We start from the raw sequence: 24,243 nt of genomic DNA, 5'->3' as shown, positions 1-24,243 counted from the left end.
TGTAGATGTCTTTCATTTGGGAAGAACGAGGGAAGAGCTCAGATTCTTCCTGCCAACCTTTGTGATGAGATTACGTGGAATCAGGATTCAGGGTCAAGAATAATAAATACAGGTGGCAAATAGGCAGAAGCATAAGTCAGATAACTAAACGGATGTAAGTTTGAGGGGGAAGGGAGCAAGAGAAAGTGAGACTAGGATTCCCAGTGAGGAGCCCAAGAGATCAACAAAGGATTACAAAGCCAAGTGAGGGCTAGGTCTGAAGGGGAAGTTGGGGTAATCATAGTTACCTTTTCCAGCTGGAACAGAGAAGATCAGAAAGAAAAGGGTCTGCACTGAGTATTTAAAATGATCTGGGGCACGTGGTACCCTGATACCACTCAACCCAGGTCTCCAGGAATTTTGAAGTATTTTATATTTTTATTTTGAAGCCTGAACAAGTGACTTGGAAACAGGGAGCTGGCTCATCAGGCTAACACCAGGAGGAGGCTGAACAGGGCTGTACTTTGGGCATATACCGACAGGGAGTCACGGTAAAGGGTTCCCTAGAGCCTAGTTAGAGCTAATTGTCATAATAGCCCCATTTTTTTTTGCCTCTGTATCTCATGTAGCAGACCAAATTAGTACAGTGCTGGCTTCATTAAAATTTTTGGAAGCTTTACTTCTTTCTCTTGATAAACAGAAACATTCAAGAGCTATGCTATTTGTATTGATTTTTAACCATGGCCTACGGCGAAAATTCATTTTCTATGTAAATAGATCTCCTAGCTGCCCTCTTGCAACAAGATTCCTGTCCCTAAGCTCTTTCTTTAAAGAAATCCAGGAACTTCCAATATCTACATATACAGTTTAGTGGCATATGACATGCGTTTCTTAAAAAATTCTCAAGCTTCTGGTTAAAGAGGTTAAATTAAAATCACCTTTCCATCTCCAAAACTACTAAAAGCAAAGTGATTTTTTGGAAAAGCATAAAACTCACAAGGACCCAGAAGCGTGGAAAGCAAACAATAGTAAATTTCGGAAGTTGGAAAGCAGACGGATGAGTGAGCGGTGATCAAGATGTTCTCACTGCCCTCAACTTGACTAAATGTTAGACAGTCTTTTCCTGATTATTGGCTGCTGATCTCAATGTGTGTTTTTTTTTTTTTGAACATCTACTTTAGAAAAATTGCATTGTAAAATTCTTTATTTTCCTCTTTGGGATGTAAATCTTCTCCTAGGCTCTTGCCAGTTACAACCTAGTTCTTCCAACCTAGGGATGTTTTCTCAAGGTCCTGGGAACCATCCCTTTGAAATGTAATCATCAGGAAAGATAGAACCCCTGTCTCCTCAGTCTCTGTGAAAGTAGGAGCCTAACTTCATTAGAGGCCAATTAGCAAACACAGATGCCCTATACCATTGACCTACCTTCTTTATAACATCCTCCAGTACTTTTCCACTATCTAACTCCAGCTTTTAGAACCACACCCTGCCTTTTGTTTCAGCAGAGTTGAGTTCAGTTTCTCTCCCCTATTACAGTAGTCTTGATTAAAGTCTTCCTTGCTCATTTAACTCCATGTGGTGCAATTTTTCTTTGATAGTGGTAAATGCGTTAACAGACATGGAAAAGCTGGATACTAAACTGGCAGTAGATAAAACAAAAGAATCAAATCTTGTCAATATTGAAGAATCTACAAAAGGCCCAGAAACTGGAAGCTCTGAGTGCCTCTGGATCTGAGAGTGAATGGGAAATAAACTAAGAGGTGATAGCTATTTCAGAAGAAGTCGAACCCCTAGATTCTAGTTTTCACTCCTCACTATGGGAATACTGTCCTATCCTAGCAGAAATTGGAAAGTTAACTTTCTGGAGAATGTTGGGACCAGACGTTGCCATGTGCAGTTCAGATTAGTGACTCATATAAAAAAACAGGGGGATTAGATGACTATATATAACATTAATGCTCAGTGGTGGACTCACAGACATAGTAAACAATCTTATGATTACCAAGGAAAAGTGAGTGGGAAGGGATAAATTTGGGAGTTTGAGATTTGCACATGTTAGCCACTATATATAAAAATAGATATAAAAAATACAAATTTCTCCTGTATAGCACAGGGAACTATTCAATATCTTGTAATAACCTTTAATGAAAAAGTATGAAAATGAACATTTATTTATATATGCATGACTGGGACATTGTGCTGTACACGAGAAACTGACACATTGTAATTGACCATACTTCAGTTAAATAAAAAGGAAAGAAAAGAAAAAAGAAAAAAATGCTGAGTGGTGAAACCCACAGCCCTTTATCTGGGTTTTGCTGCCAGACCTCTTTCACAAATGCAGAATATTATAAAAATTTTCTTTGGAGTCCAACTAGCTGAGCAGGAAAGAATACTGGCATTGGCTTTCCTCAAAAAAGATTTCCCAGCCAGATTACCCATTCATTTCTCTCTTGTTAGACATGGATTGCTTTCAACTTTGGTCCTTATGAGTAAGCTGGTAGGAGCATCATTAAACATGCCTTTTGTGGCCATATTCACTTATTTCTCTCAGATACACACCTAGAAGAGATATTTCTGGGTAATAGAGGAAGCAATATTTGGCTTTTTTATATGTAGACAAACTCTTTTCCAAAACATTTATACAATTGACACGCCCACGTAAGATAATTGAGAGTTCCAGTTGCTATATATTCTCAATATAACTAGTAGCATCAGTCTTTTTCCCTAACGTTTTACTACAGACATTTTCAAACATAACAAAGTTGAAAGAATTCTACAGTGAACTTTTTTAATACTATCCACCTTGATTTAAACTCTAACATTTTATTATGCTTACTTGAACTCATCCATCTATCCATAACTCTATACATTCTTTAATCTATCTTATTTTCAAATCTATTTTATTTTAAAATTATTGAAGTATAATTGACATAAAATTAAATGCACCCTTTTAATGTGCACATTTCAGAGTACTACAAATTTATATACCTGTGCAAACACTACCACAATCTAGACATAGAGTATTTTCATCATCCCCTAAAGTTCCATTGTATCCACATCCCAACCAACACCCTCTCCCACTCCCAGTCTCATGCAGCCAGCAACCTGAATTCTGCCATTATAGGTTAGATTTGCCTTTTCCAGAGAATCAAATAAATGGCATCTTAACTACTGTATCTGGTTTCTCCCGCTCAGCACAAAATGTTAGAGATTCATCCATGTTGTGGCAAAAATCAATAATTTATGTTTTCATTAGTGAGTAGTATTCTATTGTATTAATATACCACGATTTGTTTATGCCTTCACCATTGATGGACATTTTGGCTGTAACTACTTTTTGGTCATTATGCATAAAGCAGCTATGAACTGCCAAATACAAGTCTTTGGGTGGAATATGTTTTATATAATGAGTGTATGTTTAACTTTATAAGAAACTTCCAGTTTTCCAAAGCAGTTGTACAATTTTACATTCCTTCAGCACTATATGAGAGTTCCAGTCACTTGGTATTTTTAACTTTCACCATTCAAGAAGGAATGTATCAATATTAAATTGTAGTTTTAATTTGCATTTCATGACTAATGATGTTGAACATCTGGAACCTTTTTCTTTAAACATTTTTTATTGATTTATAATCATTTTACAATGTTGTGTCAAATTCCAGTGTTCAGCGTGATTTTTCAGTTATACATGAACATATATATATTCATTGTCACATTTTTTTTCTCTGTGAGCTACCATAAGATTTTGTGTGTATTTCCCTGTGCTATACAGTATAATCTTGTTTATCTATTCTACAATTTTGAAATCCTGTCTATCCCTTCCCACCCTCCGCCCCCTTGGCAACCACAAGTTTGTATTCTATGTCTATGAGTCTATTTCTGTTTTGTATTTACGCTCTGTTTTTTGTTTTTGTTTTTGTTTTTGTTTTTTAGATTCCACATATGAGCGATCTCATATGGTATTTTTTTCTCTTTCTGGCTTGCTTCACTTAGAATGACATTCTCCAGGAACATCCATGTTGCTGCAAATGGCATTATGTTGTCAGTTTTTATGGCTGAGTAGTATTCCATTGTATAAATATACCACCATTTCTTTATCCAGTCACCTGTTGATGGACATTTAGGCTGTTTCCATGTTTTGGCTATTGTAAATAGTGCTGCTATGAACATTGGGGTGCAGGTGTCATCCTGAAGTAGGGTTGCTTCTGGATATAAGCCCAGGAGTGGGATTCCTGGGTCATATGGTAAGTCTATTCCTAGTCTTTTGAGGAATCTCCATACTGTTTTCCATAGTGGCTGCACCAAACTGCATTCCCACCAGCAGTGTAGGAGGGTTCCCTTTTCTCCACAGCCTCTCCAGCATTTGTCATTTGTGGATTTTTGAATGATGGCCATTCTGACTGGTGTGAGGTGATACCTCATTGTAGTTTTGATTCTCATTTCTCTGATAATTAGTGATATTGAGCATTTTTTCATGTGCCTTTTGATCATTTGTATATCTTCCTTGGAGAATTGCTTGTTTAGGTCTTCTTCCCATTTTTGGATTGGGTTGTTTATTTTTTTCTTATTGAGTCGTATGAGCTGCTTATATATTCTGGAGATCAAGCCTTTGTCGGTTTCATTTGCAAAAATTTTCTCCCATTCCGTAGGTTGTCTTCTTGTTTTACTTCTGGTTTCCTTTGCTGTGCAGAAGCTTGTAAGTTTCATTAGGTCCCATTTGTTTATTCTTGCATTTATTTCTTCTAGGAGAAAATTTTTGAGATGTATGTCAGATAATGTTTTGCCTATATTTTCCTCTAGGAGGTTTATTGTATCTTGTCTTATGTTTAAGTCTTTGATCCATTTTGAGTTGATTTTTGTGTATGGTGTAAGGGAGTGTTCTAGCTTCATTGTTTTACATGCGCTGTCCAGTTTTCCCAACACCATTTGCTGAAGAGACTGTCTTTATTCCATTGTATATTCTTGCCTCCTTTGTCGAAGATTAGTTGACTAAAAGTTTGTGGTTTCATTTCTGGGCTCTCTATTCTGTTCCATTGGTCTATATGTCTGTTTTTGTACCAATACCATGCTTTCTTGATGACTGTAGCTCTATAGTATTGTCTGAAGTCTGGGAGAGTTATTCCTCCAGCCTCTTTCTTTCTCTTCAGTAATGCTTTGGCAATTCTAGGTCTTTCATGGTTCCATATAAATTTTATTATGATTTGTTCTAGTTCTGTGAACTATGTCCTGGGTAATTTGATAGGGATTGCATTAAATCTGTAGATTGCCTTGGGCAGTGTGACCATCTTAACAATATTGATTCTTCCAATCCATGAGCATGGAATATCTTTCCATTTTTTAAAGTCTTCTTTAATTTCCTTCATCAATGGTTTATAGTTTTCTGTGTATAATCCTTTCACCTCCTTGGTTAGATTTATTCCTAGGTATTTTATTACTTTGGGTGCTATTTTAAAGGGGATTGTTTCTTTACTTTCTTTTTCTGCTGATTCATCATTAGTATAAAGAAATGCAACTGATTTTTGAACGTTAATCTTGTAACCTGCTACCTTGCTGAATTCTTCGATCAGCTCTAGTAGTTTTTGTGTGGACCTTTTAGGGTTTTCTATATATAGTAACATGTCGTCAGCGTATAGTGACACTTTTACCCCTTCTTTTCCAATTTGGATCCCTTTTATTTCTCTCTCTTGCCTGATTGCTGTGGCTGAACATCTGGAACCTTGACCTTAGAACCCAGACATCATGTCATGAGAAAGTCTAAACTACACAGAGAAATGACGTATAGGTGTTCCAGTTAACTGTCCCAGTTAAGGTCCCAGCCAACACTCAGCATTTACCACCAGACCTGTGAGTGAACAAGTATATAGATAGTCCAGTCTGCAGCCTCCTACCCAACAAGCTGACATTACATGGAGCAGAGAAGAGCCATTTAAACCAAACTGATCAAACTGAAGATGAGCAAAATAAATGTAATTGTCATTAAAGCCACTAAATTTGGGGGATGTCTGTTACACAGTGATAGTTAACTGGAACAAATTTGGGTTGTTATAAAGGTAATTTTCTTTTTGTCAACTTTTTCTAGCTTCATAAAATGAATTAACTGTTCCCTTTTTGTCTACTTTCTATAGCATTGGTCTAAGGTTAATTTTAATTTTTCTTTAAATGATTGAGAGAATTAAACAGTGAAACCATCTAAGCTAGGATTTTTATTTCTGGGTAGGTGCTGAAATTAATTTAATATAATAAATAAATGCAAGGGTACAGTTTACCATTGGGGTAATATTGAGGAAAACTGGGGTGATGGAAATGTCCTATGTTTTTATCTGTACAGTGGTACATGAATATATGCACATGTAAACATTTATTAACTTTTACAGGTATTATTTGTGTTTTTCACAACCCTTCAGTTTTTTTAAATATAAAGACAATGTGAGGAAGCTAATAAATTTCACATTTGAATAAAATGGACAAATGCTTCAAAAATAAAACTATATTAATACAGACAAAAGAAGAGAAAATCTGAGTAGTTTGATATCTACTAAAGAAATTGAATCCATTATCAATGGTCCCCAAGGGACTATCAAGTCTCAGAAGATTTCACTGATGGGTTCTTCCAAATATTTAAGGAAGAAATAACTACAGTCTGACACAAACTCTTCACCAGAATAGTAAAAGAGGAAAAAGTTTGTAACTGTTTTTATGAGGCAAGCATAGCCCTAATGCCAAAATCTAAGAGGTATATGACAAGAAAGGAAAATCAAAGACCAATCTTTCAAGTTTCAAAATTCTAAACAAAATATTTGAAAATTAAATCTAGGAAAAGACAAAAAGCATACTACACTGAACCAAAGGGTCTATTTCATGAAGCTAGGTTAGTTTATCATTTCAAAATCAGTGAAATTCATTTCCTTAATAAAAAGGAGAATAATTATTTCAAAATTTCAACAGATGCAACAAAAAGCATTTGATAAACTTCAACATCCATTCACTGTAAAAACCTATAGGAAACTAGGAGTAGAAGGGACCATCCTTAATCTGATGGAGGATTTCTATAGAAGACATCACAGACTCGGTGCTGAAACACTGGAAGCTTTTCCCCTGGAAACAGAGTCAGGGACACTTTCATCACTACTGTGACCAACCTTTTCGAATTGGCTCCAGCTAGGGTCCTCCTGCCACGTGCTGCTCATGCCAGGAGAAGGAGACTGAGTTCAGTTCAGAATAAAGGAAAGTTTTATTCTTTGATCAGAGAATGGAGAGGTGCAAGCCGGAGCTCTAGAGTACACACTCTCTCTGACAGGCTGTTGGCTGGTTGCTTTATAAGCTTCTCCTGTGTGGTTTATCCATCAGTAGGTATCAGCAGCAATGAGAGTGAAGGAAACACAGCTTTGTGCGTCTGTCTGCCTCCTCTTAAGTTCCCAGGTCTTCAGTTTGAGAGGAACAACACACAGAGAGATGCATCTAAGGAAACACATTTTCATCAGGACCTTCTTTAGATGTCAAGATCTTGGATATTGGTTTGATGTTGCAGTGGGATGAGATTATGGGTTTGGGGAAGGAGTGAATCCATTTTTTTAAAAATTTTCAAATTTTTTATTGAACTATAGTCAGTTTGCAATGTTGTGTTAGTATCTGGTGTGCAGTATAATGTTTTAGTCATACATATACATACATATATTCCTTTTCATATTCTTTTTCATTGTAAGTTACTACAAGATATTGAATATAGTCCCCTGTGCGATACAGTAGAAACTTGTTTATCTGTTTTATACATAGTGGTTAGTATCTGCAAATCTCGAACTCCCAATTTATCCCTTCCCACCCCCTTCCCCCTAACCCCACCCCTAACCATAAGTTTGTTTCCTATGTCTGTGAGTCTGTTTTTGTTTTGTAAATAAGTTCATTTGTGTCTTTTTGGGGTCTTTTTGGATTCCACATATAAGTGGTAGCATATGGTATTTTTCTTTCTTTTTCTGGCTTACTGGAGTGAATCTATTTCGAATGTGGGAAGAATGTAAATAATTTGCGGCAAGAGTTCTGGCCATGGTAAATTACAGAGGGCCCCAAATTCTTTCCTGTTCTTCCTACGGAGAGATGGGGCTTAACTTCCTTCCCTCAGTCACTGGCCTGGCTTTAGTGACTGTCTGACCTATAAAAGGCAGTGACAGTGAGAGTCTAGGATTTCCATGTAACTTCCACCTTGACCTCTTAGATTGTTTGCTCTCAAAAATGCCCCGTTTCAGAAGCCTGCTGCCATAATGTGAACAGCCAGGCAATGTGGAAAGGCCAGGAATAGGTACTCAGAACTAACAAACACATGGAGAATGCATGAGTTATTAAAAAGTGAAACTGATAAAACCGGCTATGTGTGAAAAATTAAAAGTAAAGTTAGATCCTTTTCTCTCACCATACCACAACATAATTGCAAGTAAATTAAAGATTTAACTGTAGTTATTAAAATTTCAAAGAAATAACTAGATGGAATTTCCCTGATCCATGAGATGGAAAGGACTTTTTAGTATAAAAGCAATGAAAAAAAAAATCTCAAGGTCAAATATTTGCTGATGTTGACTGCAAAAAATAATTTTAAATAATTGCTATGCATATTGGAATGGCAAGGACCCACAAAAACACCCAGAATAAAATGTTTCAATTTTGTTTTATCGCTTTTAATATTCACTTAAAAACACCCTCATAGAAAAAAAAGACAAATATATTAACAGGATAATTTGAGGAATAATTAACGCATGGTTAAAAATTAGATGAAAGAAATATTCATTCTTACTGATAACCAATCTTACTGATAACATGGACATTAGAACAATGAGATTGTTTTGTATCTATGAAATTATTAATGATTAAAAGCAACAGTGATACTGGAACAGAGTGTGGTGGTTGAGAGCATGGACTCTAGCCACTCCATCCTTTCTTCTTTTCCTCGTGCCACCCTCCCTCTCAAGGGCTCTCTCCAAGGTCCCATTGTCTCCTTCTGTCCCTTTCCCAATCTCCCTGTGCTGTACCCTGCCCCATCTCTCCCTGAAAAAAAAAAAAAAAAAAAAGAAGGACCCTAGAGTCCTGCAGACCTAGGCTGGAATTCTCCCCTACTCCATTTAGTAGTTTTATGACCTTGGTCAAGTCATTGTCCTCACTGGGCCTCAGTGTTCTCATCTTTAAAATGGGGATGATAACAGTTCCTGCAGCCAAAGCTTGGGGGTGAGTATTCCTTGTGACCACATAATGAAAGTGTCCAATAAGTGCTAGCTAGTATTAACAAAACCAGAGGAGATGCAGCATGTTTAGCTGTTACCTATCAGACGTTATGACTGGTGTGTTCTATACAGGCTGCCTCATTTCACTGAGCGTTTAGGACTTCAGGAGTTGTTTTGTTTTATATATAAACACACACTCACACACACACACACACACATATATACACATATATAAGTATAGTAAGTTTACAATGTTGTGTCAGTTTCTGGTGTACAGCACAAGGCTTCAGTCATACATGAACAAACATATATTCGTTTTCATATCCCTTTTTCACCATAAATAACTACAAGATATTGAATAAGGTTCCCTGTGCTATACAGTATGAACTTGTTTATCTGTTTTATACATAGTAGTTAATATTGCTTTGTATTAGGATTACTCTGTTTAGAGAAATCACCAGCAGAAGTGGTCATATTTTAAGCTCCTGATGTCTCCCTCAACCCAGTTTTACCCAAGACAGGAGACAGGCACCAAATTGTCCAGTGCATAGGCAGGAGTTCCCAGGAGGCCAGCTGGTCAGGCTGAAGTGTATTGCATCCCAGCAAGAGGCTTCCGAGTCACATTCAGGAGACCCACATCTGAGAGCTGACCCCCTGGGAAAGAGAAGCCCTCCATTCCCCCAGGACCAGGCAGAGGTGGCTGGAGAACAGGCTGCACAATGACACAGAGGTTGGCTCTAATGAGCACGTTGGGGGATGGTTCCTCGGAGCCTTTAAAACCCTAAGAAAAACTCCTGTCTTCCCAGACCTAAGAAAGCCGAAAAAATGGTTCATACACTCCTGCTGTTCCTAATGACCCCTGAACTCAATAGACCCCAACCTTACTGACCGAGTCAGAAAATTCAGGGAGTTCCTCATCGTGAATTTACCACCCAGGAGAGAGAATCGGAGGACTTGAAGATGCCTAAAACTGATCCATACACTGACAGGTGAGAATCTGGAAGGGATAGGACACACATACACAAACATGCACACACAACACACACGACACACACCACTCCCTTCCTAGCCCAATGACTAGGCAGAAGTTTCTGCAGCAGATAATCTGAGTGTCTGCCTAAGGTCAGAAGCTTCTCTATGAACCAAAGAACAAATGGCATACCAGCATCTTCACAAAACTTCTAAGGCCAAGGCCAACATGAAATGACATCTCGCACTAGCTGGCTCTAAATCCAGGGAGAACAGAAGAGAGTGGCTACGTTCAAGCCGCGGCAACCAGAGCCCGATTCCTTTCCTGATTCTTCCCTCTGATGAAAAGTAAAATCAGAGCTTGAGTACCGGTGTAGGGTGGGGTCACAGAGCTTTTAGGCAGACATACCTGCATTCATTAACTATCTGATCTTGAGTACCTCAGATATCTCTAGGACTCAGTTTCACCATTTGCAAAGTGTGGAGGGCAACAATACCTACTCCATAGTCTTGTGAAGACCGAAACAGTGCCATCAAGGTATCTGGAACATATGGATAATGATTATGTCCAAGAGACCAGGTGGAATAACTGTTCTCAGAGTGAATCCAGGTACAGAGGAGCAAAAGGACAAGAGGACAGGGCTAAGAGAGAGAGAGTGATAGAGAGACAGGTGGCACCCCGGCCATGTTTGTGGGGAGAATGGGACATCACCGTCATTGCCCTCAGCCCCCAGATCCAAAGCCCCCAGACAGGCAAGGGTATAAGGACTGCAGCTGAATGGCTTGGGTGAAATTCTAGGGATTGGGGACATAAGTAGAAAGGTGACTATCTTGTCCTATTGTGTGTGGGGGTGGTGGGGAGGGGTGGAGGAGGGACCATGCACCTCCTTTTTACTCAGTAAGCAAAAATGACTTTTCCAATCTTGCCCTCAAGGATATGCTTAATTCTCATCTCCTCCAATAGCCTACACGGACTTCTCTGGTCACAATGATCTCTCTTCTCAGGACCCTCTTGTAGCATAAAAAGCACAGGTCATATTTGCATGGCTCTTCTCTTGCGTGGTCTCTAAATGCCCCATGGATATTTTCTCACATCCCCAGTGAGATCCAGAGATTCTCATTGCCAAGTTCCTGTCTTTCTTTCCTTTTCTCAGTACAGTTCTGGCTACACAGATGCTATGTGTGAATTGATTAAACGGTGACCCATGGAAAGGTTTTATCTCCACACATAACAAGAACTACAGGGGATGGGAAAACCAAACCGGGTGAACCAAACTGCTATTTCAGACTTCCTCCTTCTAGGATTCTCTGAACGGCCAGAGGAGCAACCTCTCCTGTTTGTCACCTTCCTGGGCATGTACCTGGTCACTGTGATGGGGAACCTGCTCATCATCCTGGCCATCATCTCTGACCCTCACCTCCATACTCCCATGTACTTCTTTCTGGCCAACCTTTTGTTAACCGATGCCTGTTTTACTTCTACCTCAATCCCCAAAATGTTGGCCAATATGCATACTCAGAGCCAGACCATCTCCTCTACTGGGTGCTTTGCACAGCTCTATTTTCTCCTTACATTTGGTGGCCTGGACAACTTACTTCTGGCTATGATGGCATATGACCGCTATGTGGCCGTCTGCCTACCACTTCATTACAACACAGCAATGAGTCCCCAGTTCTGTGCACAAATGTTGGGCATGTGCTGGGTGCTAACCAACTGTCCCGCACTGATACACACGCTGTTGATGACCCGCGTGGCCTTCTGCGGCCACAAGGCCATCCCCCACTTCTACTGTGATCCCAGTGCTCTACTGAAGCTTGCCTGCTCAGATACGCGCATTAACGAGCTGATGATCATCACCGTGGGCCTGCTGTTCCTCACCGCTCCTCTCATGCTGATCATCCTCTCCTATGTCTGCATTTCCTGGGCGGTGTTTGGCATCTCATCTCCTGGAGGGCGATGGAAGGCCTTCTCTACCTGTGGTTCTCACATCACCGTGGTACTGCTCTTCTACGGGTCTCTTATGGGTGTGTATTTGCTTCCTCCATCAACACACTCTGCAGAGAGGGAAAGCAGGGCTGCCATTCTCTACATGGTGATTATTCCCATGCTAAACCCATTCATCTACAGCTTGAGGAACAAAGACATGAAGGAGGCTTTGGGTAAACTCTTTGGCAGTTGGAAGACTCTCTTCTTACCTGAATAGTGATGCCCGATCCTGGTATACCAGTCAGCCCCTGCCCTCCATCATTTCAGTGATTCCACCACCCAGACTGATTTTAGGGGAAGGTTATCAGGTAACACTGAGGGGTGTAACAAAAGGCTATTTCCATTCCTTTACTCAGCTGTGGCGTGAGATGTTCTGAGTCTCTCTCCTGAACACAGTAAAGCAACCATTACTAAGAAAAGGACACCATACCCCGCTCCTCATTTCTAAACCAGGTTATTAGCCAGCATGAGCTAAGATATTCCATGTACCCTCTGGAGCCAAGTAATTCTGCCCTTGGGGCCATGGGATGAGGTGAAGGGATGTGAATACAAACATTTAATGAGCATTTACTATGTTCCTCATTGTTCTCCATATCCGTTCTTTGAGATAGGCTTGTGAAAAACTCTGACTCAGAATGTTAAATAACGTCCCCAAACTAGGGAAGCTTAATTCCAATATCCATCCTATATGTATTATACAACATTATGAAGATGGTGATGTATATTGAATGAACACAATAGGAGAATAAGAATTAAATTAACATATATTTTATGGTATTTCCTTGATATTTTATTTCTTTAACTTAAGAGCACTACTTTCTGTTGTGATGGATGGATGAAACAGAGTCAACATTTATGTGTGGCTACCGTGTACCAGTTTTGTACTAAGTGCATGATTTGTTCTCTGAATTCTTTCATAAACCTTACCTTAAAATAGAAAATGACAAAAAAAAAAGTACAAATGATAAATCAAATGAGCACTGGAACTTTTAGGGCAATAATTTGATGAAAAGTAGTCTGGAGGAAATTGGTGTTCTAAGATGTCACAAAGCTTAATATTGTTTTTTTTAAGCAGTATTATTATAGGTTATTGTTTTCTTTTTATCTCTACATGTTTCAAAACTTGTAGATATCTTTAGAACCCAAATAAAATTTGGGGGTTGGCACAAAAAATGTTCCAATGATTAGTAAGTCACCCCAGAGTGAAAAAGAAACATCTAAACAGAGCTCTCTGAGGTTTCAAGATCAAGTTCATCCTGGACCAAGTTTTCCAAAATGAGGCTGTGATGTTTTGATGCATTGTACAATAAATCTTGTTAAAGGAAGAAGATTTTCAAGGAGGAAGATTGCACCTGCATGCATTTCCCTTTGCTGTTGTCCTTTCCACACTCTGTCCCTTTTCCTTGGAATATAAGGGGTGGGAATAATGAGACAACTAGGGAAATCTGACTAGACCACCTGGCCTTGAACTGGGTCACTTGTCCCTGACCACTGCAATTTCCAGTACAGAAGCAAAGGTTAAAAAAAAAAGAAAAACAACTTTTGTCTTTGTCGGTAATATCTCTCTTTTTTCTGAACAAAATCCCTACCTCTAATTATCCCCACCATTGCCCTCCAGTCACCCAGATACACCAGGATACTTACAGCCTATTCCCTTGTCAATAGACTCTGTAGTGATCTCTGTCAAAACTCTCATTCCTGGAGCTCTCAGTTAAATATGATGAAATCCCTTTAAAAAAACATGCACTTGATTTGGGACTAAGGTTCATTCTTCCACAGGACTATTTATACTTTCAAAGGTGAACTTTTCTGACCAAATCAATCTCAAATGGATAGGATAGTCCTGAGTCCAGAAAATTTTAGGTGTCGGGATATTGCTGAATATAGTATGGTTATACCTCATCCATTTCTCCTTTTGTCATGTCCTCAACCTCTTCTGCCCCTTATGAGACTTAGAAAGTAAAAGGGGTACTGTTTCATCAGAGGGGATAAACATATTTATCCTAAATAAGGACTTCATGAGTCAAAAAGTCACTGGTGCTTACCTTTTTGTCCAAAAGTTGTATGTGTTTCATTTCACATTTTAAAACCTCTAATCAATATTTAGTATGTTTTGGTGGGAAAAATATTTCTCTTATAACTGAAAGTTTAGAGACTTTTTACCATATCTAAGAATCCCCCTAAATCCTATGGGATATAGATAGATACACAGATGATAGATAGATAGACAGATAAATTGATAGATAGACAGAGATACAGATAGATATAGATATTACAACTAATGCATTTTGGGAATGTAAATAATCCTTTACATATCACAGAATCATAATGTAAAGACTTTTGGAAGTAATACCATCCCTAATTTATATCTTAGACTACTGTTAGATAAAATTGCATTTTATTTTATTTTATTTTTTCACATTTTTTATTGAGTTATAGTCAATTTACAATGTTGTGCCAATTTCCAGTGTAGAGCACACTTTTTCAGTTATGCATGAACATACATATATTCATTGTCACATTCTTTTTCGCTGTGAGCTACCACAAGATCTTGTATATATTTCCCTGTGCTATACAGTATAATCATGTTTATCTATTCTACATATGCCTGTCAGTATCTACAAATTTCGAACTCTCAGTCTGTTCCTTCCCACCCCGCACCCCCTTGGCAACCACAACTTTGTATTCTAAGTCTATGAGTCTGTTTCTGTTTTGTATTTATGTTCTTTTTTTTTTTTCCAGATTCCACATATGAGCAATCTCATATGGTATTTTTCTTTCTCTTTCTGGCTTACTTCACTTAGAATGACATTCTCCAGGAGCATCCATGTTGCTGCAAATGACATTATGTTGTCAGTTTTTATGGCTGAGTAGTATTCCATTGTATGAATATACCACCTCTTCTTTATCCAGTCACCCGTTGATGGACATTTAGGCTGTTTCCATGTCTTGGCTATTGTAAATAGTGCTGCTATGAACATTGGGGTGCAGGTGTCATTTTGAAGTAGGGTTCCTTCTGGATATATGCCCAGGAGCAGGATGACTGAGTCATATGGTAAGGCTATTCCTAGTCTTTTGAGGAATCTCCATACTGTTTTCCACAGTGGCTGCACCAACCTGCATTCCCACCAGCAGTGTGAGAGGGTTCCCTTTTCTCCACAGCCTCTCCAGCATTTGTCATTTGTGGACTTTTGAATGATGGCCATTCTGACTGGTGTGAGGTGATACCTCATTGTAGTTTTGATTTGCATTTCTCTGACAATTAGTGATATGGAGCATTTTTTCATGTGCCTATTGATTATTTGTATTTCTTCCTTGGAAAATTGCTTGTTTAAGTCTTCTGCCCATTTTTGGATTGGGTTGTTTGTTTTTTCTTATTAAGTCGTATGAGCTGCTTATATATTCTGGAGATCAAGACTTTGTCAGTTTCATCTTTTGCAAAAATTTTCTCCCATTCTGTAGGTTGTCATTTTGCTAGATAAAATTGGATTTTAAATGATACTAAATGATGCTGTACGGAGGTAGGTAAAGAAAATACTCTCAAATGCTACTGGTGGTGGGAATTAGATTGACATAGACTTCCAGGAAATGAGTTGATCATTCTTATTATGAGCACTGAAAATATTTGTACCCTGTGACCTACTCTTTCATTACCAGGAATTTGATCAATGAAACAGCAAAAAAAAAAAATTGTCAAGATTTTATATATAACGGTATTACTTGTAAGAGCAACAGAAACCACTCAGATTTTAGTCACTACAGCTTAGTTAATTAAATAATGGTATGTTGATATGATGAACTATTGTGTGGGCTTTCCAATTACTTGATAATGTGTTTTATTTATTTGTCTATATTTATTGAGGTACAGTATTTGATTATGTATTTTTAACACAGAATAATGTTAACAGGAAACATTATTACCGAATTCATTCTAAATTCATTATTCATTATTCATAATATTTAGTTTAAAAAAAACTTGAACAGAGTACACCAAAATATTGAGTGGCTCTCCCAAGATGAAGGAATTGTGCCTGATCATTGTGTTCTTTCTTCAACGTCCATTTCCAACTTGTATTTCCCACACTTTCTGTACTAAAATATTACTTTAATAATCGTGAATTTAAATATATTTGAATTTTTTAATATTGACTTATTTTAGCCAATACCTATACTTTTTTTACCTGGAACTTGTTCTGGAGATAAAATCAATCTTTCCCTTTATGAGAGAATTACTAGAAAATTCCATGCTGCCAACAAACAGATGCTAAATTAGGTTATTATATATTGTGCCACAAGGGAGAAAGGCTGAGAACTTCTTAAAGAAAATTAAGTATTTCAAAAATAAAAGCAATTTTTCCTTCTGTATTAGAAATTAGTTGTGATGTTTTCATGTGGGACTGAAGGAGTTTTCTATCTATCCACATGAACATAAGGAGCCTGGTGTCATAATTATTTCAAGATTAAGTCTACAGGTTGTTATTTATTCTATTATCAAGGTGCTGGGTAAGGAAGAGGAAACCACCTTTGGTATTTTAAGCAGAAGTGAAGTTAATTCAGGGAATTGGGTGCTTACAAACCCATTGAAAGTGTTATAGAATCACAGGCTCTAGGATGACTCTCCAAGAATTACCTTAAGAACAATAGTAATCTGACCTACATGGAGTGCTTCTATCTCTTACTCAATTGGGAAGAAGCGGAGTCAGAAGACGGCCTTTGGAACTATTGAATTCAAGAGCACATCAGGGCAGCTGCATCCCAAGGATCAGGAATCACCATCAAAATTACATGTTGACTCCCAGTAACCTGATGGCTAGACACTGAAAAGGGGGCTCCAGCTGCCACTCCCAAATCAACTGCCTCTCCGCATCTGTATACACACTGGACGTTGAAATTCCGTTCAAATAAAAAAATCTCCATGAAGACATCTGACAGTAGAAACGGCCAAAAAAGAAAAAAAAAAAAAACCCACAACAAAAACCAGTCTTAATGCCTTCCACTTCATTTGAGTTGTCCATATTTCACGTAAGTGTGTCTATTCTGTAGAACTGAATCCACATCCAGGACCCAAACTGCAGAGGAGTCTGGGGAAAGTATTCCTTTCTTCTTTCCAGCCTATAAACTATAGAAAGTTACCCTATAACAAGGTCAGAATGGAATCTGAATGCCAACTGATGATTTCTCTAACATTTACTGATAAAACTATTGAATAATAACTTTTCTATTTCCCTCAGTTGGCATGTCTGATTGACAGTAATTTTTCATAAGGTCAAGGAAGAGGAACACCAGTGCTAAGATATTTAGTACAGTCTGGATTTTTCAGGGCATACAGATTGGTGGTAAAGATCACAAAATCCAAGAGCGCTCAAGGAAAATATGGGGAAGAAGTTACCAGAAAAAGGGTAAAGGTTTCAATGGCCAAGCTAATCACCTTGCTCTGAGGTTGCTGACTGTAAGCACATGAAAAGATGCTCAGCGTGCATTAGTCATTAGGGAAATGCAAGTCAAAACCACAATGAGACATCACTTCACATCCACCTAGTATGACTGAAATAAAAAGGACTGACAATAGCAATAGTAGGTGAGAATGTAGAGAAATTGGAACCCTAATACGTGGCTGGTAGGAATATGAAATGGTGCACGCACGTTGGAACACACTTTTCAGTTTCTCAGAAAGTAAACATAGATTTGCCACATGACCCAGCCATTCTACTCTTAGGTGCACACTCAGAGGAATTGAAAACATAAGTCCACACAAAAACGCCTTTCTGGTCTCCCTGTTTCAGCTGAGGAAAGTCAGAAATGTCCAATGCCAGCATCCTTTTTGTGACTAGTAGGTGTGAACACGGCAGATTCTCTTTGGTTATTCACCTTTAGGTTTGCCTTCAGATCTAAAAGGGTCACCAGCGGCTTAAATTAATTGCAGAAATAGACGATAACTTGTTTAGGGCCCTCTAAGTTTTCTTCTGCCTCTCAGAATCTTAAAAACATTAAAAAATACTATTGTCTAAAAATAAGGACATAGGGGGAGGGTATAGCTCAAGTGGAAGAGCCCATGCCTAGCATGCACAAGGTCCTGGCTTCAATCCCCAGAACCTCCTCTAAACAATGACAAATAAATGAAGCTAATTACCTCCTACCCCTCAACACACACGAAAAATAAGGACCATATAATTTTGACTCCTCATTCCCTCTGCTGTGGCCAAAATTTACTGGCTGCCTAAAAACCCTCCCCAAAGCAGTCTGTTTCTCAGAGTCAACCTGTCTTAAAATGTTTCATAATTCCTATATTTTTGTCAATGAATAATTACTGAGCATCCTTCATGGACTCAGACTCTCCCAGGCTTCAGCAATGGAAACTACAGGTGTGAGTCATTTCAAGCAGCACACCGCATCTTAGTACTTGAGGGTTCCATTTGTTTGATGATCTGAATGGGACATCTGTTCTTCTCTCCGGATCTCCTTTATGATAGTCTCTCTGGGTCCTTGATTGGGGAGGAGGGCTTTAGCAGATAATCAGAGCTAGGGCAGTTGCAACCCTGGACTCCTGCTCTCATCTCCTTATCCAGAACTCTCCTTTCATTCTCTTGACATCTGTTGTCCTACAGCGGGTGGGGCACTGACACTCTCACCCTGCCGTTCATCTCGAGCTCTCTTCTGTCCTTTGAGCTGGCAAGAAAATACCCTCTGCTTCCCATGATCAGCTCTCACAGGAGGGAGCCCCCGGGAGAGTTCTAAGGCTCCTGATGACAGAGCTCATGGACCTGAGGGAGGCTGAGAAGTCAGAGTACAGGACACAGCACCCGCTATCCCCGCACTCATGCCCCCTCTGATACCCTGAACCTGCTGCTCAGACTGGCCCAGCCAGCTCCCCTTCTTCACTCATCCTGACCCGCAGGAAATCTTACTCCACGGACAGTGCGGTACCTGTTTGAATGCTGTCTGGGGCTGGACTGAAGTTCTTCCCACAGGACCCAGGCAGACTAGGAGATGGGACTGGTTCCCACCCAACCAGAATAGTTACCGCTGTGTTCAAGTTTCCAAACTTCTTTGTTCCTGGATACATCCCATCATCCCCACCCTTAATCCCTAAATTCAAACTTCTATTCCTTTTAGGTGCCTCATTTAAATAAGGTTAATATGATGTTGACATTAAGGTATTCACACGAAAGCAGACATTATTTCTCACTCTCTGCATTTTGGTGTGTAGAGTGAGTAGGATGTGCTTTTAATTGGGATCAGTGTGGGGCGGGGTGATGAAGAGATTGCTGGTGCCCCTTATCTATTTAGGGTACTTGCCTCCTTCTTGCTTGGAACCTGTTTTTAGAAAGCAGGTGGTCAGAAACTCGTTCCCTCACTTTGACTGTTAAACCTATTCAAAATTAACTCAAAGTGCCAGCCTCCCATTCTGTTCTCAAATATCAGTTGACAGAACCAGAAATCAAGATTAGTCCTTCTTCCACCACCTACTTCCCATCAATTATTGAGACCAGACTAGCCCTTCCTAGTGCTTCAAAGGCACTCTCTCCCCCATTCCCCTGCCCTTGCCTTCATTCAGGCACATCCATGTTACCTGGATGTGCAGGGACCTTCTAATTGAGCTCCCTGTCTCCAGCCTCTCCACTCCATTGCCCAACCACCTCATCCATCGGTCACCTGAGTCATCTTTATAAAACACGAACATAACCTTCCCCAGGTTTCATCCGTCCTCCACCCACCCCCAGTCAGCGGCACCTGATCACTTGCAAGGCAGCATCTAAACTCCCTGCCAGGGCATCAGAGTCCTTGTCTGCTGCTCTAGTCTCATCTCTTGATCCTCACTTGGCTCATACGCACACAGGCTTTAGCAACACCGAACGTTTTACGTTTCCCTGAACTTGCTGTCTGTTTCAATGCCCTGGTTCCCTCTGTCCCCCTGCCTAGACTGCCATTGTTCCCATCACGTATCATAATCCTGAACCTCCTTCCGCACCCAGCTCCAGACCTGCTTCCCCTGTGAAGCCCTCACTGATGTCCCGGCGGCATCAGCGACAGCCTCCCTCGTGCTGCTACCACTTCTACTGACGTCATTGTCTCTAAGCCTCAGTTTCCTCAACTGAGACCACAGAAAATAACAGTTCATGCTTCACTGGATTGTATGAGGATTAAAATAGGTAATACAGGTAAAGCTTTTACCACAGTGCCTGACACACAGTAAGCATGCGTAGTAAGCACAATCAGCAGCAGTATGCTGTTAGAGCACTTGTAAACTCATGCTCAATTTTAGCTCACCTGTCTCTACACTACTGGAACGTCTCCTTCTTTAACATGGAGGTTGTGTCTTTATCCAGCTCTGAATGACCAGGGCTGGGTGCACTGCCTGACATAGAGCAGGTCACTCGCTAAGTGGCTCTTGAATGACAGAGTCTATAAGAAAAGGAGAGCCGCTATTTTTCTGGTATTAACTCCAACTTCTTATCCTTAATGACAAATAAATTAAATTTTATGCATATTTAGCTCTGTCTTGATTTCATTTATAGCTTCTTCTTTTAAAAAAAAGCCCCTTGGATTCAAAAATAATCATCTAATGCATGTGGATTATTTTTTTCCTTCAGAAGCGAAGTGATTCTAACTCTTTAGTAGACCCACTTGTCCCCTTCCATCTGTGACGAAATAGGACCATATTTTTATTCTTAAAATACATGTCGTAGTTGAAATTATATATCTATCTATATACAATTTATTTAAATATAAACATATATTTTATATAAATAAAGACATATAGATTACATAATTTATTTAAATATAAATATATAGATTATATATACTTATATATAATATTTATATTATAATTATAAATAATATTTATAGTATGTTATATATTTCTATTATAAATATCATTTATATTGTATTATATTTATACATTTAAATAAATGCATAATTTATTGAAATATGAAAATATCTATGTATATAATATCCAAAGCTGACAGGTAAATGCTGTAACTCCTGGTTCTGAGATTTATGATTCCCCTCTTCTAAGAAAAGTCTGTATATTGTTACACTTTGAAAGAAATAATGTTAACTTTAACTTTTGAGAAGGATATAAACTAGTCAGCTGAAGTCTCAATAATTTTTAACTTCCAGAAGAATTGGTAAACTTGTGACCATATCATACATTCATGTTTTTCCAAAATGTAGCAAACTTTGTTCTAAACCTATGAGACGCTTCATTTGGGAAAATCAGCGTCAAAGGTGGCCTTGGCAACGTTGCCTGGGGTGGCAGTAGAGCGGATCTTAAATTAAGTCTTCTCACCAGACACACACACACAAATAAAATGGTAACTACATGGAGGTGATGAATACATTCATTAACTTGATTGGAGTGATCATTTCATAACGTATACACATTAAAACATCGAGTTGTACATTTTAAACACACAACATTTGCATGTCAATTTTGCCTCTCTAGAGGTATTTTTTTTTAGAAAAGAACTAATGTGATTCCCAGGAAATAGGAAGAGAGACATAAGTTCTACGTGCTATGTAATTTCTCAATCTAATACACAAGAACAATAATCAATAATATCAACTCAGAATTATCAATTTATACTAAAGAATTGCTAGGAAGAGAGAGAATAATTGTAACAGAATGAAATTCAAGTTATCAATATTTGCTAAGTGTTTGTTCCATGCTGGGCTCAAGATGACAGGTGTAGGACCTGGAGTTTGTGAATATATGTGTCTATTATAAAGATGAGCAAATGTCATTGAGACAAGACTATTGCCCTGTTGAAGAGTTTGTCCAGGGCCCCCTTTATGTCCCTGTTCCTTAGGCTGTAAATGAAAGGATTCAGCAGTGGTGTGACCACTGTGTACATCACAGAGGCAATTATGTTCTTGTCGCTGGCCGTGCTGGATGATGGGAAAAAATACAGGGCAATAATTGTTCCATAATACAGAGCTACCACAGAGAGGTGGGAGCCACATTTGGACAAGGCTTTGCAGATGCCCTTGGTGGATGGAACCTTCAGGATGGCGGCCCCAATGCGGCCATAAGAGATCAAGATGCATGTAAGTGGGAGGATAATGACTGCCATTCCTACTGTGAAGATGGCCAGCTCATTGAGCGATGTGTCTGAGCAGGAGAGCTTGAGCAGGACATCAAGGTCACAGAAGAAATGGGGAATGGCGTTGTCAGCACAAAACGACAGCTGGGTCAGGAGGAGGGTGTGACACAGGGCACTGGCACAGGACAGAATCCAAGATACAGTGACTAGTAAGGTGCACGGTCCCTCTCTCATGATGGTGGTGTAGTGCAGAGGGTGACAGATGGCCACGTACCGATCATATGCCATTGAGGTGAGAAGGAAATTGTCCAGAACAGTAAAAAATATGAAGAAATACATCTGTGCTATGCATTCTGCATAGGGGATGGATTGATCCTGAGTTTGCATGCTCGTTAACATCCTAGGGACAGTGACAGATGAGAAAGAGACATCAGAGAAGGCCAAGTGGCTGAGGAAGAAGTACATGGGGGTGTGGAGGCGAGAGTCCAGCCTGATGAGCAGGATGATGAGCAGGTTCCCCAGCACCGTGGTCAGGTATACGCCCAGGAACAGGGCGAAGACCACGCCCCGCTGCTCTGGCCGGATGGGGAGCCCCAGGAGCAGGAACTGGGACACACTGCTCTGATTCTCCCTCCTCATGCTCCTCTCCTGTCTGCTGGGATGAAAGGACAGGGGAAGAAGCAGAAACCAACAAATTTTGATTTACAGCAGGCAGATAAAAATTAGTTCCTTCCTACTGGTGAATATCCCAATATTCTGCATTGCCATGTCCCTGCAAAAATCCATTAAAGTGGATGGTATTATCATGTAAAATGAGAGAACATGCCAACAGAGAAGAGAGTTAGATATAGAAGAGACACTGGCCCAGTGGCATTTTTCCGTCATCTAAGGGAGAGGCAGCCTCTAAGTCGTAGTTTGCAGCTGTGTCTAGTCTATAAAGAGAAAGTGTCACACTGTCTTAGCAGAGTCAGAGTAAGCCAAAATCCCCCTAATTTCTATTCCGTTTCTGTATATTTAAAATCAATCATAATGTTTGACCTTCAAGTTGTAACATATAAAACTTGAAATCTGACTTTAAAATCCGGTCATTAGTAAAGTGTATGGAAATTTCAACAACATAGACTCAAAGGGAAGTGGATCAAAAATAAATAGCCAATGTTTCCATTATGTATAAAGGTTGAAGAGAGAAGAAACATACCTGTTGATAGAACTCAAAGTTTCTCTGAGCTCAGTCTCACAATATCACCTTCAAAATATTACTGGTGTGTGTAAATATATATATATATATATATATATATATATATATATATATATATATATATATATTTACTAGTACTTAATGTCATGTAATTCTCCAAACTCCTGATTCAGCAAGCTCCCTTGACTCCATGAAAATCCATAATCCATATTAGAGATACAGATTTTGGAGAGAAGCATTAGAGAGGCCTGGTTAACACTGCATTCACTAAAGGAGCACACATTCTGACATCTAGAATGTGTTGAAGAGATGAGGCTCCCAGCTGGGATTTGGGGATGTGCCCACTAATATACACGGCCAGCTGGCTGTTCCCCATCTCCCCCAAGGCTTGGGTTTAAAGGCATGAGGGTCTCTCAGTGGTGGTGATTATGGTATCCTTGTCTTTGGTAATTAGTAATAGGAAGTGACTTAAGCAAGAGCACAGAGAAGTGATGAGCACCTGTGTGTACACACACACACATACACACACACACACACCCCTGATGTTGGCTATTGGTGAAGGATAACCAGTTCTACTCTGAATTTTATGCTCAAGTCCTCTAAATGCCGGAAGTATGTACTAGTTTCTCACCTTCTCTGTAGGACACCCAGAGGCCAGATTTAGCCTACAGCTTCTGTGGCCTTGAACCTCTCACTGTCTTCAGAGAGAAAAGTCATGAGCCTGGAGCCTACTCCTCAATTCATCGGCTTCAGAAATGGAGATGTGAAGACTGTGCTCTACCCACCAGGGAGAGGACCCAAGGGGACAGGGCACCAAGCTCTTGGCTGGAAACATGCATTAAACCTGTATTAATTGCT

General features: G+C 39.4%; 2 protein-coding genes across 2 annotated transcripts in view; one reads left to right on the top strand and one right to left on the bottom strand.

Moving 5' to 3' along the window:
* The first annotated feature begins 11,389 nt into the window (after positions 1-11,389).
* LOC105105948 (uncharacterized) overlaps positions 11,390-24,243 on the top strand; it is a 28,152-nt gene continuing 15,298 nt past the window's right edge. Inside the window, exons 1-3 of the mRNA XM_010999775.3 lie at positions 11,390-12,360; positions 22,082-22,191; positions 22,592-22,721. Coding sequence (XP_010998077.3) covers positions 11,405-12,360; positions 22,082-22,191; positions 22,592-22,721 — 1,196 coding nt within the window. The 5' untranslated portion in view covers positions 11,390-11,404. The remainder of the gene's footprint in view (positions 12,361-22,081; positions 22,192-22,591; positions 22,722-24,243) is intronic.
* On the bottom strand, positions 21,885-22,826 carry LOC105105944 (olfactory receptor 1J4). The gene has a single exon (XM_010999771.3). It carries the CDS (start codon positions 22,824-22,826, stop codon positions 21,885-21,887), a length of 942 nt encoding a protein of 313 aa, XP_010998073.3.

This window comes from Camelus dromedarius, chromosome 10, assembly GCF_036321535.1.
Source record: "Camelus dromedarius isolate mCamDro1 chromosome 10, mCamDro1.pat, whole genome shotgun sequence".
Lineage (NCBI taxonomy): Eukaryota > Metazoa > Chordata > Mammalia > Artiodactyla > Camelidae > Camelus > Camelus dromedarius.
This window is presented reverse-complemented; position numbering and strand designations above follow the sequence as displayed.